Raw genomic sequence first — 16,487 nt, 5'->3', positions numbered from 1 at the left:
ACAAGATTAACTGATAACTATTTTGATGGTATCTTGCTCTTAATATCAACAAGTTTGAAACCAAATATTGACACACTCTTAATAAAAACAATAAACTTTCCGATTAATGTTTTGGTTGTTGGTGATAGCTTAATAAAGTTGCTATGTATTTATAAACAAATGATTCCAACAATGTTTTCAATTGAATAAATATTTTTTACTACTATATTCATCCGTTGTTAATATGAATTATTATTTATGTATATTCAACATTTGTGATTAAATGTGAATATGCACATATGTCAACATTTTTAAGTTTTGCTATATCATCAACCTTCAAATGAAATTTGTTTTTTTTAATAGTATTGATACACACCTCGGTGCAGTAAAAATATTAAATATCTGCCAGTTATCTTTTATGAGCAGCGTTGTTTATGTTTAATGTCAAATAATAGATTTTTATTTGTTATAACTTTTGACTACGTTAAAGGATAACAAGTAAAAAGAAATAACACAAAGGAGATCAGGGAAGGACTGACATGCGAGGTAGCAGAAATCTAAAGACAGTTAAACATACATGCATTATACATACATGCGTCATGAACGTGTGGATGATATTGTACGTGCATGCATGTAAGCTTTTATGTTTGCAACTATTTGTATATGTGTATATGTATTTTGTTTGTGTGTGTCTTGCTTGTCTGTGGTATAATTTTTGATAAGTTTCAAAATCTATTGATTTTTTTCACTTTGAAGTATTTTGAAGTTTTTTGTTAGGTGTTTTCTTAAATTTTATATTCTTTTGTTTTTCTGATTTCTTAATATTTATTTTTAGTAAGTTATAAAATATATATGGCAATTAAGCTACACTGAATATTCCTCGTTTCATCCACTCTAGGATTCTTCAGGCTTAAGAATCCTAGAGTGGATGAAACGCGGAATATTCAGTGTAGCTTAATCGTTATATATATTTTATAACTTACTAACTAGCTCTACTTACATATTGAGCACTGTTAAAGTAAATACTTAAAGTTTATGCATAAATTTATACTTTTGTATATTAATTTATGTGAGTAAATGAAGTAGTTATATTTATTTTCATTATTGTTTTAAATATTTAAATTGACAGGGGGTCTACATGTGTAATTTTCATTAATTTTTCATTAATAGCCTTTGTCTGGTATGCAATCCATCATTATAAGATGATTCGGCCTGCGGAGTCGAATGAGTTGCCGATCCCCAATTTAAACAGATCAAATAGTTGTGCTTCAGTTTGAACAAAATGGAGAGAGAATAAAAGGAGATGGTGTGGGGAAGAAAGAGAAAGAAGGAAAAGGGGAGAGGAAGAGAGGTTACAAATACAAATAAAATCATAAACATACAGTTTTTGTTAGTACAGTCCTGGCTTTCTTAACATATGGAGTAACTGTCCAGTCTGGATCTGTACTGTCACTGACGTCAGCGAATAGGTCTGGTGTATGGAAACCGTTTTCCATCTTTAAATGTAAAATAAAATAATTGAAAATCACAAGAAAAAAAAAAAATGCCAGGCAAAATGTACATAAGCAACCCGAAAATAGTGCATTTTTAAAAAAATAAATTCTGCTCATACTGTATGGATTTTATTAGGAATATTTAAAAATATTTAATTTAAATTTCACCCAGCATAGCCGAAAGCATCAACTAGTTTATATTGGTACATTTATATTTTTGAATGTTGCTTTTGCAGTTACATAAATATACATTCATAGAGTGACTAAGATTAAAAGGATTGAGTTTTAAAACATTTCTGAGTAGTGACTGCCTAAAACAGAATTAAATAATTACTGATAAAAAAAAATAAAATGAAATAAAAAAAAATAAAATAAAATAAATTTGCAGTGCTTTATATTTAAAACAAAGGAAAAATAATCAAATTAAAGTAATTTATTACATTTTTTTTAGTCAATTTTTTAATTAAGGAGCATCAATGGAGCAATGGGAATGAACAAAAAATCTGCTCTTTTAGCAAAAAAAATAAAGCTGCTCACACACCTGTTGAGAGAGAGAACACCCCTTTCACATACTGTTTAGCTTTAAAAAAAAAAAAAAAAAAAAAAGAAGCGTTTTCTCTCTCGTGCTGCCTGCGTGTTGCTGTGTAAAAAGAAATGCAGCAATATACTCTTAGGGAAAAAATAGGTATCATAGCGATGCCATATTTGAATAGTAGGTTAGTGTTCGTTTATGATAATACCATTAATCCCGAATATAAGAATGGTCAGAACTTAGTTAATCATGATGGCCGGAATAAGGCTAGGGAAGTTTTATTATTTGTGAATCAGAAAATGGAAATAGTATGTAATAACCAGTTAATGGTGGCGCAAGCACAATATTGTAGGAAAATATAGAATTTGACTCGGTCTCAACTGGTAGCGATGGGAGCACTAAATATTGAGAGAAAAATAGGAACTTTTTCCTCTGTAGATGTGGTGATTGTGATGGCGTTGCTTATCGGATGTAATGTAGCATTTTATTATGAGTGAATGTAGCAGAAATGGTATTCATAAGATAGTGGCTATCAAGGTAGATGTATTGAATTTATATGTGACATCTACTGTTGAAAACCTACTGTACTTTGGTTCAGAGGTCAATTTTTGCAATCAAAATATTATATATGGAGATATATATTTTTTGGCTTTGGAATGTAAACTACTGATATATATGTTCTGAAAGTGTTAAAACGTTTTCATTGAGCTTAATTAGCCCAATGGGAAAGATGCTTTTTTATATATTATAAGTATATATTTTATAATTGAAAGTATATGCATATACATACATACACAGATATACTTATGCAAATAATAATCCAACCTAATGAGAAATGTAAAGGAAAAACTGAAAATTGTTTATATATTTATCAACGGTTTTGTCTTCATGTAAAGACTTTCCAAGATGACTTTTTTTTTTTCCAAATAAAATATAGATGTCATAATTCAAAATATGCATTACAACATGGTCATTCTTTTAATTGGAATCAGCAGTCATTATACACTTTGACACAAACAATTTAATAACTTCATTAATGCATCTCTTTTTATCATCAAACTAACGGAACAGAACTTGAATTTTGATCTTATTTGTAATTTAACATCACATTCCCAACCAATGTTTATACATATCATCAATATATAAAAAAAAAGGTGTATATATACAACTTTGTAAGTGCATCACATAGTTTGAATTCTAACATCATTGTTTTTTATCAACATCAGTCATTCTAAGAAAGTGAAAAATCTTGAAATAAAGACAAAATGTTGATATATATATATATATATATATATATATAAGTGTTTGTTTCCATAATATTATTGATTAACAAAATGTACATGCTAAAATACATGGTAGTTCTGAGATTGCATTATATTTGAAAAAAAAAAAAAAGTTTTACTTGTTCTAATGAGCCATGATCTGCAATTAACTGAACAATTACTCAGACTATTATGTATTTCCTCTGTCCCATCTCCCTATGCTGATACAACCACTAATTTTTCGCATTTTTTTTTTAGTATTTAGAGAAAGCGTTTCCCTTTTCTTCAGTGTTGACATCTAATTTATATACGCATGACCACATGCATCACAAACATGTGAATTAGATAGTAAATTTTGTCTATAAGATTACCTCATAATAATAAGAGAAAGGTTACTAGTTATGCAAAAAAAAAAAAAAATGTCTAAAAAGATATGTTGATGTTTTAATGATCAAGTAGAACATATAATGATAATGGTTGTAACCCAACCTAGTGTGTGTATGTATATATATATATATATATATATATATATATATATATATATATATATATATAAGTATGATGCATATAAAAGCAAGTTTATCTTTCAGTACAAAGAGAATTAGATGCTAAGGACTACTAACCGTGGATTTCAAGGTTCCAATTTCTGCATCTTTAGATTCAATTTGACTTTTCAAATTAGTTATTATTTCTTCATAAGATTCCTGAAAAATGGTAAAAGAAAAAAAAAACAAAATTACTGTTAATTTAATTTCTGTCCATATTTTCAAACTAAATAAAATAGTCATTTCTCTTGCTTTTAATTTGCAGACATTAACTAGAAAGAGGGAAAAAGAGAAAAGATTGCATATAATTGTTGGGAGAAAGAAAAAGATAAACTAGAGAGAAGTTATCAAGGTAAATATGGTGTGCAGTAAGGAGGAGAAGCAAATAATGGTTCAATAAAAACAAAGGTTTTCAGACAATCAAAAAGTCTCCTTGTCACTACCTGATGAAGCTACGTCATTTTGGGATGCAAGTACCTGAACTTATGCCCAGAAATCACCAACTCAACTCCACTTAGATAAAAAAAAAAGTGTTAAATTGAAAACAGACTCTAGTCATCCAAAATGTATTTCTTAAATCAGAAAGAATATATAACTACCATTTAATCTTCTTTGCATGCATTATATATATATATATATATATATATATATATATATATATATATATATACACACACACACTAGCAAAAGTACCCGTCGTTGACTGGGTTCAAAAACAGCCTACAAAAAATGGACTGATTTATGAAAGTATGATAAGTTATGAAAAGGAAAGGTTGTAAAGAGATAGCTTCGAATATGGGGATATCAAAACCAAAGCAAAATATGATGAAAGTAAAAATAAAATAGATAAACCCCATAATTTATTATACTATACCTGTTCACACTGAAACACTTATCACAATATTCTGTGGATTTATATTAAAAAACCTTGTTAAACTTTGTGACATATTTCCATTCTATGGAGGTCAGGTGCAAACGAACACGCCATAATTTTATCATACCATATTTCTTCAAACTGGAACATAATTATCAAAATATACTTACGAAGATAGATATGAAAAGTCTTTATTAAAGTTTGTGCCTATTTCCATTCTATTGAGGCCAGGCGCGAACGCAGACTCCACAATTTTATTATACCATCCCTATTTAAGTTAAAACATACTTATCAAAGTATTATTATGTACATCTATATCAAAAACACTTGTAAACGTTTTTTTTTTTTTTTTTTTTTTTTTTTTTTAATTTAAAAATTTTTTTATTTCCATACTTTGTGGACCAGCCGTGAACACAGACCTCACAATTTTAATGAACCACCGTTCTGCCAGATCAAACATACCCATTCCTGTGTCTCGATACATTTTCTATCATTATATGTAATCAGTTTTTTTAAAATAGTTAACCATATAGGAGCCTATTCGTGACCAGACACACACAGACATTCAGCTTTATATTATACTAGCGAGGGGTACCCGGCGTTGCCTGGGTGTTTGTAGGTGTGTGTGAAAAAAAAAAAAAACAGGTGCCCGTGAAAAAAAAAAACAAAGCCTTGACGACGCGCAGTTGGAAAATGGTAAAGTGTGAATAAAAAACAAAAAACAGGTGCTCGTTTTTGATTGACGTGACGGCGATAGGTATTCAGCAGTCAGCATTTTGTGCGGGACAGTTTTTAATGAGGTCAATAAATTATATATAAGCAATTTTTAGAGGAGAGGTGCAGGTTTCTAAAAAAGAATACCATAAAATATCCATCTCTCTTGATCTTTTTTTTAAATTGCCCCAAAAAGCCTTTTCTAAAATTAACCTGCTATACTTTTACTTATTCAATCCAATTATTGCATGATTTATTTAATACAAGGATTGAAATTTTGTTTGTCTTTTTAGCCACCATCTTGGATTTTTACATGAATGCATGTGGATAGCAGTAATAAAGTAAAATATTACCTGCTTTTCAACCTTGAATTTTGTTTCTTCATCGATTGTCACATTTGGATCTTCATTTGTAAATCTTCGTAATTGTTTCAATAATCGCAAAACCTGAGAATTAAAAATAATTTTTAAGAGAGGAAAATAAAACTAACAAAGACAAAAAGAAAAGAAAAAGGCATAAAAAAAGCACAAGAGAGAAAGAAAGGAAAGGAAAAGAAAAAAGGAAAGAAAAGGAACAATGGAAAAAAGGAACAATGGAAAAAAGAAACAATGGAAAAAAGAAACAATGGAAAAAAGAAACAATGGAAAAAAGAAACAATGGAAAAAAGAAACAATGGAAAAAAAGGAACAATGGAAAAAAAGGAACAATGGAAAAAAAGGAACAATGGAAAAAAAGGAACAATGGAAAAAAAGGAACAATGGAAAAAAAGGAACAATGGAAAAAAAGGAACAATGGAAAAAAAGGAACAATGGAAAAAAAAGGAACAATGGAAAAAAAGGAACAATGGAAAAAAAGGAACAATGGAAAAAAAAGGAACAATGGAAAAAAAAGGAACAATGGAAAAAAAGGAACAATGGAAAAAAAGGAACAATGGAAAAAAAGGAACAATGGAAAAAAAGGAACAATGGAAAAAAAAGGAACAATGGAAAAAAAAGGAACAATTGAAAAAAAAGGAACAATGGAAAAAAAGGAACAATGGAAAAAAAGGAACAATGGAAAAAAAGGAACAATGGAAAAAAAAGGAACAATGGAAAAAAAGGAACAATGGAAAAAAAGGAAAGAGGAAAAAAAGGAAAGAGGAAAAAAAGGAAAGAGGAAAAAAAGGAAAGAGGAAAAAAAGGAAAGAGGAAAAAAAGGAAAGAGGAAAAAAAGGAAAGAGGAAAGAGGAAAAAAGGAAAGAGGAAAAAAGGAAAGAGGAAAAAAGGAAAGAGGAAAAAAGGAAAAGAGGGGAAAAAGAGAAAAAGAGGAGGGAAAAGAGGAAAAAAGAGGATAAAGAGGAAAAAGAAAAGAGCATAAGGAAAAATAAAAATAAGCAAGAAAATAAAATGGAATATAAAAAGGAAAATAAAAAAAATTTTTTTTTAAAAATGAAGTTTAAGTTACCTTGTTTTCGTGTTTTTGCAGAATATTTGTCTTCTCAGCGTCATATACGTTGGCTAAAGATTCAATCTCCATTGCTTTTTTCTCCAGTCTTGCTTCTTGCTCCTCTTTTTCCTGTTGTACTCCTTTTAATTCTCCAGACATGATTAAAGTTTTCACTTTTTCAGCCACAGACTAACAAAAAGACAAAAAAAACAAAACACAGATAATGTTCACTCTTTTTTACTTATTGCCACCTTAACAAATGATTTGTGAAATGTTAATATAAATAGATGCAAATTTAGTGCACAAAATTCATTAAAACTCTAGCCTTTCATTCTCTTCCAGTAAAACTCATCTGATATTATTTTCTACCATTTCATACAAATAACTTTTATTAGAATAAGTTTGAACCTTTAAAAATTTTCCAATCTATGCAAAATACTTAATTGAATTACTTGGATTATTCAAACAACTTTATGTTATTCTTACATTTTGGTTAATGTAATTTCGAAAAGAATACTTTATTTTAATCCAGAGATAACTTGCTCTCATTTCGTCAGTCATGAACAGGAGGAAGTTTCATGTAATTTGTAATTATATAGAGGAGGAAGTAGTGCACTATAGAAAGGTTGGGTATTCAAAAAAAAGTATGCGTAACAGGTTATGAAAAATGTTATATACACATCTTGCTGACTTTTATTGTTATCCATGACCAGAATATCTTTGTTAGCCTAATATTTGCCCCCCAAAATATCTAACAATTTGAAGCATTTTAATATATATTTTAAATTTTATTGCATTTATGTCCAGCAGAAGATTTAATTAAATATTTAATTTATATAATGTGAAAAGTAATGAAGATTGTCATTTTTTGTATGGTTTCATAACTCACCTTTTCAAACAGAAATTTTAAAAAGAGTTTAGCTTCATTCATTGAATGTAGTGTTTCCCAACATGGTTTTGCTTTATCTTTAAAGAAAAAAATGTTTTTATTAAACTCAGCCAAGATGCAAACATACTAAGAAATTAATGACAAACATTTTAAATACAAATTTCAAAATAAAAAGATTAATTCTTTATTTACATATAGTTAAAAAATAAAATTATATAACTTCATTTAATAGCTATCATCACGCCCGGCACTGATGGTTGCAAAAGCATGACACACTAGTGTCTGTAGGTATAAACATAATTTAAAAATATTAGGCCCTTCTTAAAATGGAGTACTGTCTGGGAAACAAAAGCAGTTGGTTGACATTGTGCGATATTCACAATTTATGGTCATTTGAACACTATTGACCATCTTATCAGTGTGCCTATATTTGGCATTTATAGTTGTTAAATTTCCTTTAATTCTCATGGCAGTTGATGATGACTTGGAGGTAATAGACTCAAAGGTGGCTTTGTTCCTATCTACAATGTCTCCCCACAGGACAGAGGTAGACACCAGGGTCATTTTTTAATGTGGAAAAAAGGAACAAAAATAAAACTTGTCTCAGTCGTGAAGGATTTCTCCTCCACTGACAAAGAACAAGAAATTGAAGTGCACTCCCAACCAGTAGCAATCATCATTTCTTGTTGTAAAAAGTTTTTGACTTGTGATGGGGGTATGAGACGAATGGATTCGCCAATCATTTTTATAACCAACGTCTGTGCTAAACAACCAATCAAAACGTCACAAAATTATAAAAATCGAATTTTTGATTCACTCAGTTCACCATTTGCTATGTCACGGACCGCATTTAATTCTTCGCCGCCATCTTGGTTACTGATCTGAACTACGCCGCCATCTTGGTTACTGATCTGAACTAAGCCGCCATCTTTGTTCAACACAAATGTCTCAAAACTTAACACCTGTACTGATGATTGCGAAAGCATGAACTGCTAGTGTGTGTAGGTATATATATATATATATATGTCATTTTTAATATATAAAGGAAAGCAAATGTCTTTTTCTAATTTTGTCATCAATAATGTTCTAACAACAAAATTGCTATCTGATTCGTCAATTCTTTTGGTAAATCATTCCAGCATGTTAATAAAAATAAAATGCAGTTTGATTTAATTCCTTTCAGAAAATAGTTCAAACAAATCGGAAACTTAATACAGATACTATCTAAATTTTTTTTTTTTAAATAAAGGGTTTGGGGGCTGAAATTGTATTTGTCAATTACAGACCTCTTTGGGGAAAAAAAAATTATATTTAAAAAAGTTATAAACAGCAGAGCTTAAAAAACAAATAATAAAAATTAAAAACACTAAAAGGCAATGCCAGGCTGAGGCAGCTAGTATGAATTGTTAATTATGTAGACTCACTGCTGTAACAAAGGGATTTTATTTCCAAACAAAACTATAACTTAAGTTTAAAACAAGTAACAATCTTACTCTTATTTGATATTGCCACTGAATGACAGTCAGAAGAAACATGTCTTCCAACACTTCCCTTTGGGCCCCGTTGGTCTCTCTTCCCAAGACTGGTAGAGATACAACTTACTCACTTTGCTCATTTTCCTGGAATATATCTATTAGACAGAGAAAGAGAGAGGCGTCATTTGATGTAGGTCACAGCCAACTTACTTGAACATGATGGACAATTTTATTACTGAACATAAAACTTACTGAGCAGGGGATGTATTATCTGAATGATCAGCATAAATCTCAGTTTTCTTAGATATCTCCTCTTAACTTTGCAGGGCTGTTATTTGTAGTATGCATCCTACTAAACATGCAGCATTGTGCATGTTTAGTACAGTGTTCTACAGTGGATTTACTGACTGATAATCTCTACGGAAATTCCAACGTAAATGCTAACCACACAAAGGTACTTAAACACATGAAACCGAAATCTTGTAAAGTTCTTGTGAAGTCATGACTAGGCTTGGTGCCTGTTTTTCTGTTTTTCTTTTCATTTTCCTAGACATGTGATCCTAAATGGTACTGTTCTATGAGATTTCATTCCAAACAGATTCCTAATACAATCAGTAACAACATATTTATGTGCATGATGATGTTGTCAGGTCGTCTTTTATTATCACCACCCATGTCTTAAACTGCCCAACATCATATGTGTGTGCCAACCAAGTAAAGAAGGAGAATAGTACTTTGTGGAGGAGCTCTCCCTCTAACAACAGACCTACATGCCAAGCTATATCTTAGGATTTGAAAAAGACAGATGAAAAGTGTTAACAATATCTGGCACGAATCCTTGACTCATTGTACAATCCCTTAAAAAGTATGATAACCTGAAATACTCATTAGTTGACATATTTGCATTTCAATCAGTCACTTTTAGATCTTTCAACAAACTTTTTTTCAGTCCAAGAGCTATGCAGGCAACTGAAAATAGTAAATACGATAGTTTTTTTTCAACGAGTTTTACTTACTTTTCCTGTTATTCGTTATGTTTAATCATTTCAATGCAATTATGTAATAAAATATATTAATTAAAAACTTGAGTTGAGTCAATATCTATAGATTAAATAGAAAGATAAAAATCATCATCTTTGGTTTAATGCTTGTTTTACATGCTGGCATGTGTGGGACGGCTTTAAAAATTGGCCTCCAAATTAACTTATTTCTATCCAGGTCTTTATTTATCCTTCTTTTTATCAAATCTTTTCCCTACTACTTTAACTGTTCTACATCTACAGACCTAAGAATTCTCATCTATTCTTTCACTAAATCATTAAAGCTTCTTGTTCTACACACATCTCCCTATACTATCCAGATTTAATCTTCCTTCAAGGTAATCAGATTCCAGTCTCCTTAAAGAAAAGGAGAATTATTATTGTTCCCTTGTAATTCCAGACAGTTTTCTTTTCAAATGTCTATATTTAGCAAGACTAAATGATTTAGTCCTTGCTTAAAACCTCTTATGTATACCAGAATTGCGTTAAAACCCCCAAAAGACTTTATCACATATTTATTATTCTTGTTAGAAAATGTAGACTACACAGGTTTTCCAGAAGTCCATTGCAAACATTCACCCACCTTTGTGATTGGCCTGAAGGTCAATTTGTGAGACAGAATTCAGCAGTTTCGGGGTCTTTTGCAAAGATCCCGAGAGTGACAATATACACTGAACTATAAGATGCCCAGATTATCTGATACTACCCAAGTGCTACTTGTCAAAATGTTTCTATGATTTGCAACATGGCCTTAGAATCCACTGATCTTGATTATAGAAGTTGTGGCAATCAGCATTTTTCCTTGAACCATCTGTTTATTCTATTTTGAACAGATGGCTCAAGGAAAAATGCTGATTGCCACAACTTCGATAATCAAGATCAGTGGATTCTAAGGCCATGTTGCAAATCATAGAAACATTTTGACAAGTAGCACTTGGGTAGTATCAGATAATCTGGGCATCTTATAGTTCAGTGTATATTGTCACTCTCGGGATCTTTGCAAAAGACCCCGAAACTGCTGAATTCTGTCTCACAAATTGACCTTCTATTTTGATTGATTAAGTTTTTGCTTTCCATGTCTCACATAGTTTTGCTTATTTTACATTACAATTCAATTATGTAAAGCATGAATTGAACAAATTAGACAACGTTATCTGTTCATCTGCCCAGCTTTCAAATTACACATCAAGTGAAGCAATGCATGTGTCAACATACTAAGTACTAAGCACAGCAAGTACAGCCTATGATTTGAACTTCAGTAACATATGCTCTGCAAACCAGTATATATGCATATATTGCAAAAGTGCTTGACATAACTATCACTAACTTAGATTTAATATCTGTCTGAAAGTATAACTCTTATTACTTCTATTAAGCTGTATTTTCTTTTAATGCTCAATTCGATTCACTAGTATTTCAGACTGACATTCTATCTTTCAATGCTTAATGCAGAGGGGGGGTAGTATATAGTATTGATTCTGTTGCCATAAGACCATCCTCTCAGGTATTACCTTTTCCTGAGTGGGTAGTGTAAGTCAGCAAAAAATTGTCAGTATTATTTGTTCATTAGCAAGCACCACTTACAGTATATATACTGGCAAAAAAATGGTTTCTAGTTCTTATAATAGAACTCTACTATAACAAAAAAGCTTTTTTGTTTTAAATAGTCAAGACAATAACAGTATCTATTATTGAAATATTTATAATGATAATACAAGCTGGGTGGAAAATTATTATATTTGAAATAAAAAATGCCATTGAGAGAACTGGAATACTCAGCAATAAAATTTTTGTTTCAGTGGAAAAAAATAAAAAGCTTCAAATTTGTTAAAATAGTTTCTATCACATTAAAAAGAAAAAAAAAAAAGTCAAAATATATTTACCAGATTCTCCATCTTGGATTTTATTTTGAATTTCTGTTATTTGGATATTCCTGCCAAAAGAAACAGAATTTGGTTAACACCACCATTAGCATATGTAACTAGAAAGTAGGATGACCCAAGAAAACTTAGACGACAATCATCAACAAAGATCTGAGACAATGGACTTTGGAAGTATAAATGCTGATAATATCAGTAGTAAATTAGTGTTTACATTTTTGCTAGATATCAAAATGTTATCTTAGAGCATGATACTCTAGATGCTGGTAAAATTTTATGTCTACTTGTAAGAACACATTAACACATTGTGGCAAAAGAAAGATCGACACATGGTATCATGTTTCTGGATTTTTTAGATGAGGATCAGTTATTTGTATTATTTGGATTTTCTCATCTTGAGTGTCATTTTCATGTTTCAGTCAATGTAACTTTCAACCTTTTTTGGGTGTATTTTGACGAACTCTATGTTTCAGTCAAACTCGAAAATTTGAACAGTACCCCTTATTCACTTCATGGGGGTAGCATGCTCTCGTTCCATCAGCCATGACTAGATAACTGACAATTGCATTTTTTGGTTGGCCATACTGAGAATTGAAACTTTAATCTTCAGGAAAATATCACTTTCACAATTGATTTTTCCAAGTGCTCTAACCACTGCACCATGAGTCCTTGTTCGCATTGTGGGCGACTGAAAAATACATTTGTTTTTTGCTTTTTTAACAAAAGAGTCACCTCTTATCAAGGCCCAGAGGCTACTCGAGGATAAGGGTTAACGAGTGTATGGCAGTCAATGGGAAAATATAGTAATTGTTAGTAGAAATTTGGTAAATTGAATTACTTAAGGGGAACAGCTCATCCAGAACTTATTTATGTTGGACTTGAAGACAACCATATTGTAGTCAGTTGGAAAGCAGGAAAACAGAACAGAGTTCCACACGCATGTAGTTCTAAGAAAGAAGCTTTGTTCATGGAATCTATGTTTAGGTTTAGTCACAGATAAAGAGTAGGGGAAATTATTGATAGTGGTTTCACCTAGATGAGTGTTTTTCATAAAAGTCAGGCAAAAAGGAGACCATAGATTGGAGCTCAGACAAGCACTTGCCATGAAAATAACAATAAAGCAGACAGGCTTGCAACGTCTCGTCAGTGGGAAATAAGTTGCAGGAAAGAGAAAAGAGCATCTTCCACTAGGCTACAAAGTATATTTTGAACTTTGTCAAGGCAGGATAAACAGCTTCTAGCAGTTCCTACCCAGATGTGGCAACAATACTCTATCCTTGGATGTACTTGGCTTTTATACAGGTGGAGAATTGCAAATTATTTAGGACCTCTATCCAGTCATGGCTGATGGAACTAGAGCATACTACTCCATGAAGTAAATAAAGGGTTCCATTCTAAATTCTGTCCAAATTCTCAAGTTCGACAGGATGCACCTGAAGAAGGTTGGAGGTTACATCGACCAAAACGTTGTGATGTTGAATAAGGGGGGGATTCCTATAACGACGATGGCGATAATTTCTTGGAGATTTCATATTATTCTTACGAGACATATGAACGTGATAAGATGTGCAATAAACAGTTCTTTTAAACATGGAGAAGGGAATTCATTATTGGTAATGGTGACAGACAGCTACACTTTTAGAGAGTGTTTGATATAAAGTTCATTTTACAAAGACGATAGACAAAATCACATTACCTTTTCGGTGGATGACAAACGAAGACAAAAGGTTTACTTATTACATGATATTTATTATTCCAGCTGGTTATGATGATGATGATAATGATGAGGAGGAGGGATTTTATTGCCTATTTTTTCATTGTCTTCCTTTCTGCCTTACTTTCAAAAAGGGTTCGGCTAACTCAACTCTCCAGAGTCTCCGAGCTGTGACTGCCAGCTAGCTCTGATTTCGAACCCTTTTAATTAAATATGTTGAATCTATCTTTCTTTGTGACGTTAAAACATGCTCAAACACGTGAATAATGTTTCATGTGGGTTTTACATATTACATATGTCTTGACCACGTTTTTTCCAACACAAAGACATTACTTAAATTGATTTCCATTGTCCTAACTCTGACCTTTAATTGTATCGTTATTCCAACACAATGGACAATACTCCACATTCCTAGGATTGCATCTAAATTGCAGTATGTATCCTTTTTCAACTTTTGAATACTGAGCTCGATTCCATCACTTTCCTTATCTTATAATAAATATTATTTTCGATCCTTATTACTTGGATCTGTCTCCTTCCATATACAACAGTGAAAATGAAACTCAGGATAATAAAGGTAGTTCAATGAATCCAAATAATACGAACACATGAATTTTGTTATATGTAATGTAATAAATGCTATAACACAAATAAGAGCAAAAGAAATTTTTTTTTAAATAGGAAAAGGACTAAGAGCAATCTATGTAACATTTACTACAGATCTACAAATGTCAATTAAAAGGTGTGTGTGTGGGGAGGGAGAGGGGAGAGGAGGTGTTGACCCCCCCCCGCCCCGCTCCAAAAGAGCAGCAGAAAAAAAAAAAAAAAAAAAAAAAAAAAAAACTTCTTTTGTAAATCAGTTTGAACTAAGAAAGTCAGAATAAAAAAATAAAAAATACAGAGTGTGTATATATGTGGGGGGGGGGGCAGAGACAGGAAGTCATTCTTTGATGAAGCAAGTTAGCTAATTCCCTTATCCCTTTAATGAATCGTTTGAAGTCTTAGAAACCACAGCAAAATTAACATTTTTGGACAGAACTATCATGACAAAAAAAAGCACATCGAAGCACAAAAACTAGGAACTCGAGACTTCTGGAAAATCTACAACAGTGTAGTAAATAATGGGCAATCAACAATTCCCCCACTAATCAACAATCACGAGGTTGTCTCCTCAGAAACCGACAAGGCTAACATGCTTGCCAGTTGGTTTGCCTCAAACTCCACACTGGACTCTTCCAACCGCCCCCTACCTGACTTTCCTATGCGGACAGATGCCACGCTAGACGATCTGAAAATCACCCCTGCTCAGGTGCATGCTATCATAAAAAACTTTGACACTTCAAAAGCATGTGGACCCGATCTTATCCCAGCTGTGCTATTAAAAAAGTGCTCAGCCGAAGTAGCTCCAGTTCTCTCCAAACTCTACAACAAATGCCTTAATGAAGCTTGCTTTCCGGGCTGTTGGAAAACTGCTTCTGTTGTACCAGTATTCAACAATTCTGGCGAAAGGACTGACCCATCAAATTATCACCCCATTAGTCTCCTCCACTTTTTGCCAAAATATTTGAGACCTTAATTAACCATGCTCTAGTCCATCATCTTACAGATGCTAAACTTCTGACTGACCAACAATATGGATTTAGACAAGCCCGTTCAACAGCAGACATCCTAACTAATCTCTGAACGTATATACCATTCACTGGACAAAGCAGGGGAGGGCAGAGCGGTAGCTCTAGATATATCTAAGGCTTTTGACAGGGTATGGCATGAGGGTCTTCTCAGGAAAATTAGATCATACGGTATCACTGGTAGAATACTTAACATAATTAAATCCTTCTTAGATAAGAGAAAAATCCAGGTTGTCCTCAACGGTCGTACATCTAAACAATATGATATAAATGCGGGGGTGCCCCAGGGTTCTATCCTTGGACCGCTATTGTTCCTGATATTCATAAATGACCTCCCCGACAAAATTGCCTCTGAGATGGGTATATATGCTAATGACACTACACTATGGCAGGCACGACAGGAAGACGAATGAACACATTTCTAAAGAAATGGCAGAAACACTATAGGAAGACCTCCAATCTGTGGTGGAATGGGGACAAAAGTGGTTGGTCGCGTTCAATGCTGCCAAGACTAAATTAGTTTCATTCAATAATTACAAGAAACCCTCTCTACCACCTATTGCAATGGCCAACGACTCTTTATCTGAGAGTACATCTTTCAAACTCCTTGGCCTAACGTTCACAGGAAACATGAGTTGGAACAATTACATTGAAGGCATTGCCAGGGCCGCTGCAAGAAAAGTTGGCTCCCTCTACCGTGCTAGAAAACTACTTACGCCTGACAGTATCCTATACCTCTATAAGGCCACTATTCGCCCATGTATGGCATACTGTTGTCACATCTGGGCTGGTGCATCTGCTGCTTGTCTCTCACTCCTGAACAGGGTTCAAAAGAGAGCCGCCAACCTGATAGGTCCTGAACTGTCATCTCTGTCCCATCAACAAGATGTTGCATTCCTCTGCCTATTCTACAAATTCTTTAATGGTGAATGCTCTGCCGAACTGCAAACACTTGTACCTCCTCGACATGACTACCCTCGACAAACCGGAAAAGCAACTAAGTTCCATCCCTTTACAGTAGAGATCTCTAGGTGTAA

General features: G+C 32.5%; 1 protein-coding gene across 1 annotated transcript in view; it reads right to left on the bottom strand.

Moving 5' to 3' along the window:
- The window catches only part of LOC145268371 (chromosome-associated kinesin KIF4A-like), a 123,580-nt gene that overhangs the window by 14,273 nt on the left and 92,820 nt on the right, over positions 1–16,487 (bottom strand). Inside the window, exons 21-26 of the mRNA XM_080123922.1 lie at positions 12,112–12,161; positions 7,714–7,790; positions 6,843–7,013; positions 5,753–5,845; positions 3,890–3,970; positions 1,362–1,475 (exon numbers count right to left, since the gene is read on the bottom strand). Of these exons, the coding sequence (XP_079980048.1) occupies positions 1,362–1,475; positions 3,890–3,970; positions 5,753–5,845; positions 6,843–7,013; positions 7,714–7,790; positions 12,112–12,161 (586 nt within the window). The remainder of the gene's footprint in view (positions 1–1,361; positions 1,476–3,889; positions 3,971–5,752; positions 5,846–6,842; positions 7,014–7,713; positions 7,791–12,111; positions 12,162–16,487) is intronic.

The sequence above is a fragment of the Euprymna scolopes genome, chromosome 43 (assembly GCF_053919585.1).
Source record: "Euprymna scolopes isolate OS-2025 chromosome 43, ASM5391958v1, whole genome shotgun sequence".
Taxonomy (NCBI): domain Eukaryota; kingdom Metazoa; phylum Mollusca; class Cephalopoda; order Sepiida; family Sepiolidae; genus Euprymna; species Euprymna scolopes.
The sequence above is the reverse complement of the archived record's forward strand: the minus strand, read 5'-3'. Positions and strand labels throughout refer to the sequence as shown.